A 4,171-nucleotide genomic window follows, 5' to 3' on the forward strand; every position below is an offset into this window, starting at 1 on the left:
GACTAGCTAGAACATTGCTTTAGTATTCAGCCTTTACTTATTTAATATTTCTATACATATACAATAACAATCATTATTTTCAACAGACATTAATAAAACTGTTCAGCTAATACTTTGCAGTTAGCAGAATAGGCCTTTGACTTTCTACTTTGTCGGATTTGATGGACGTGTTGCTCATGTTCAATCATTAAGACAAAAAGTATTTTACGTTCAAGGATAAAATCCATCTTGTTCAACTTAGAAATCACCCCTTGGCATCTCATCTCATCTCTCCTAAACACACACACACACACTGCTACCCCCTTCGTCTTCATTTCTCTTTCTATTCTTCTGCAGCCCCCCCTCCCCATCCATTCCGCTGTGACCCTGACTGTTGAAAGTCAGTCGGCTTCTATTAGTATCAGCCCGCACTCATCATTATCCATCAATTAGACTGGGAACAGCCAGGGCCCACAGAGAAACATCTGCAGCCTTTCGGCTCTGTTTCTGCATGGCTGCCGTGCTCTGAGCTCACTGTGCCTAGCGGAGGTCATCGTTTGGAGAAGGCTTGTTTAAATAGAGCAGTGGGGGAATTTCAAGGTTGAAGCTTGTGACACCTGTGTAAATGGTAGTAACAGGACTGGTTTTGGTCATGGTACCTCAGTACTTTATGAGTACTGACCAAATTGCGTCTATTGCATCGCAAGTACTGAAACTCAGCACAGAGTGCTTGTCATATATAAACTCTTACATGAAATAGTCACTGATATAAAATGTGCCTACGTATAATAATTTTATATTATTTTTACTTTATAATTACAAAATTGACACATTCTTTCTTTCTCATATAAGGTTATAAAGTTCATTTTACAAATAATGAAATTCACTAAAGTTAACACCACAGCCAGCAGTCTTCCATGGGCAGATGCAAGCAGTGGTTAACAACACAACTTTAGCTTGATATTGCTTAAACTGATTACTCATCGCCTATATCAGCATTCCTCTGTAACTGATGTTTATGCATAGCATGAATCAGGTTGAAGATCTAAAGAAGAACTGAAGGTTGGTATTAAATGCTTGGTCAAATTCGTAGTCTCAGGTACTTTTTTCCAGATAATTACTGATTTAAATAATTCTTTTGCCCATTTTCTTCTATTTTATTTTAGGCACAATTTTTGCACTGCTGCTTGCGTGCAGAATAATGTCTAACATTTGAAAAAAAGGTTGTTCTGTGGTTTTATGTTGATGAAGTGCTCATAACCAGGTAATATAATAGTCATAATTATAATAAGTACTCAGTGCTGTGAAGTTGTTTTACTTAGACTTGATGATTGAAGTACACTAGTTCACCAATCTCAGTCCGATGATGATTTCGACTATGGGGGCAACAGCTAATGTTTTGAGGCTTCTGGTGTAGCCAGTGAATATCCAGAAAATCAATATCGGGGCCAAGACCTCTGCAGTCCAATTAGCAACGATGAGAAAAACACATTTTGGCCAATCTCTATCTCTATAATATGAATAAATTTTTTTTAAAACACATTAAAAGCTAAATCATTGTCAGGCAATAATGGGGATCCTAATAAAGAGTAAGTCTTGGCTGCCGGATCTTCCCAGGCGGGGTCCATACTCCAGACTTAAACAGATCCTAAGCCTACAGTACTATCTGATTGGGTCCCACATGACAAGAGGAGAAACTGTTTCTCAAGCTTGGGTCCCAGGGAAGACTGTGTGGGCATTGCTGAACTGCAGCAGAACAACCCCCCTGCTACAGAGGAGTGCCTGCTCTGTGCTGTGTGTCATTTTCTAATGGCTTGATGAGGTTGTGCGACCGACATGACATGAACATCTTCAGATTAGAGACGTCTTGCTGCCGAGGACTTGTTTGTCAGTTTTGTCCCTCCGGCCTCTCCCTCAGTCATCGGCGAGGAAACTCTGTCATGATGATACACTCCAAGGACTACATCACATGCTATTTCTGCCAAATACACCATGAGCAAAGTCTATGGATTACAGATACTAATTGTGGATTCATTGTTTTGAGGGTTAAAATTTTGCTATCTGATGTGAACTTCACAAGCTTTAAGTGCATTTATTTCATGGACTATCAGATGATGTTACATTCTGTGTGCTTGTGTGTGTGTTACAGCAATGGTACACCAGCACTATGAACCTCGTAGGAACATGGCTGACTGACCGTATGGACCTCCAGCTCCATGTTTATCAGCTGAAGATTCTCATTAGGGTTGTCAAGGTGAGAACGGTTGCGTTTTACATTTCTAACCCTCATGTCTAAATCCATCAACTCTTGTCACACAAATATTCTCAAGAATCAAAGTTATAAAATTGAGTCTCTAATTTCTACTGGTGCATTGTAACATTTCACTTGTGCTTTGCACATCATTTGATAGTGAGTATTGTTAAAAATGGATTTTACATGTGAAGCATATTATCATCTCAATACAAGCTGAAACCGTTTGTGCTAATGCATTAGTAATAATGATTCAATATATTGAAGCACTGAGAAGTTCAAGCTATTATTCTTATGAAGAAGCTCTGAACTAAAAGTAGGACGTGATCCCTCACTGGCTTCCTATCAAATTGAGGTCATGACGGATTGAACCACTCACAATGAACTGAACTGGTAATAGGCAAGAATATGTGATTTTTCAAAATAGGCATTGCCCAGATTCTTGTCTCAAATTGTTCAATCATTCATGGTCCAAACCCAGGATCTTCTTGCAATGAGTCTACAGTGCTTACCACTGAGCTACTGTGCCACCCACTTTAATACCTGTCTTGTGATTGAGTAACATCACTGACTTGCAAACTCTCCCCAAAGTAAAGACGACACCAAAGGGAAAGCTGCAGATTAAAAGGTAAAAGCTTTCTACGATCACATAATTTCAGCAGAAGGAAATAGGAAACGTAACCTGTTTTATCTTAGCTGGATGTAATGCCAAGTAAGGTGATAATATTACAGCATGATGATGACTCCCTTGGTGTCAGGTCACCTCAATTCTCTCATGTAATGTATGTAAAAACACATTGCAGGGCTGCTGAAAGAGCAGGTAAAAGCAACAGGCTAGTGGCCCGCTGAACTGAATAAAAGGACTAATAATGGACACTGACTGACAACATTTTGAGTAAGGTACAGCTCTATAAGATGGTTTATTTGTATATAGAGCGGAGAAGTAAGATTCGATCACAAGTTGTCACTCAAGATGCATGTGGAGACGCATTCTAATGCCAGGTGTAAACTGACTTACTTAAAGCCTACCACTTGTGATCGGATCACCTAAGATGCATGTTAATACCAGGTGTAAACAAACTGAAAAATTACATCTCATGCAAGCATTTGTGGCTGGTCCAAAAAGCCAAGAATATCCAAGTTATTATTATACCTGGTGGCTAGCATGCATGTTTTCTTTATTTATGAAATATTATATAATAATATACTGTATTTATGATATGACATGACTGCAGCATGTTGTTGTTTAATGTAAACTAATCATTGCTTTACGTTTGTCCAAATTTTGACACAGTAGTTAAATAAAAAAAATAGACAGCAAACCCATTATCATCCTTCAACTTTCAAAATAGGCCTGAACCCTTTATAACAAAATACTTTATTTTATAATACTGCTACTTTATAACAAAGGCTAGCTTAAAAATAGTACCGCTCCTCTGATCTCCACAGCTTTGCAGACTCTTTTGTAAATGGTGTTACGACCCGGCTCGTTTTTGGAGAGCGGTATCATATAATTGGGATAGGAAATGAGGTAGAATACGACAACTGGACAGGTTCTGGTTAAAGTCAGGTGTTTAATTAACCAACAAGAGGAAATGTAACAAAAAGAGGCTATACAGGTGCTGACAAATAACCCATTTACACAAAATTAAACAAAAGAGGGTCTTGTCCAAAGACAGTTACTTAGCTCTTGGCTCAAAAATACACTAAAGAACAAAAGGAGGTCAGCACCCATAAGCTTACAAAATACAATGAACAAAAACAAACTAGCAGTTATTCTGCAATTTAAGAGGTCTCAAACAAAAGAGTGTCCAACTCTTGGTACTCTGTATCAAACTAAATAAATTACAAAGGTTCCAAAAGCACTGACTGAAACCACTCAGACAGGCAACTCTGGTTCACAGCCGCCCTGAACTATGGACACACAAGCTATTTAAAGTG

General features: G+C 38.5%; 1 protein-coding gene across 1 annotated transcript in view; it reads left to right on the top strand.

Moving 5' to 3' along the window:
• LOC118328056 (calcium-dependent secretion activator 1-like) overlaps positions 1 to 4,171 on the top strand; it is a 55,442-nt gene that overhangs the window by 45,576 nt on the left and 5,695 nt on the right. Inside the window, exon 9 of the mRNA XM_035661660.1 lies at positions 2,129 to 2,233. Coding sequence (XP_035517553.1) covers positions 2,129 to 2,233 — 105 coding nt within the window. The remainder of the gene's footprint in view (positions 1 to 2,128; positions 2,234 to 4,171) is intronic.

Source organism: Morone saxatilis, unplaced genomic scaffold (genome assembly GCF_004916995.1).
Source record: "Morone saxatilis isolate NCDOM2014 unplaced genomic scaffold, NCSU_SB_2.0 Contig18, whole genome shotgun sequence".
Lineage (NCBI taxonomy): Eukaryota > Metazoa > Chordata > Actinopteri > Moronidae > Morone > Morone saxatilis.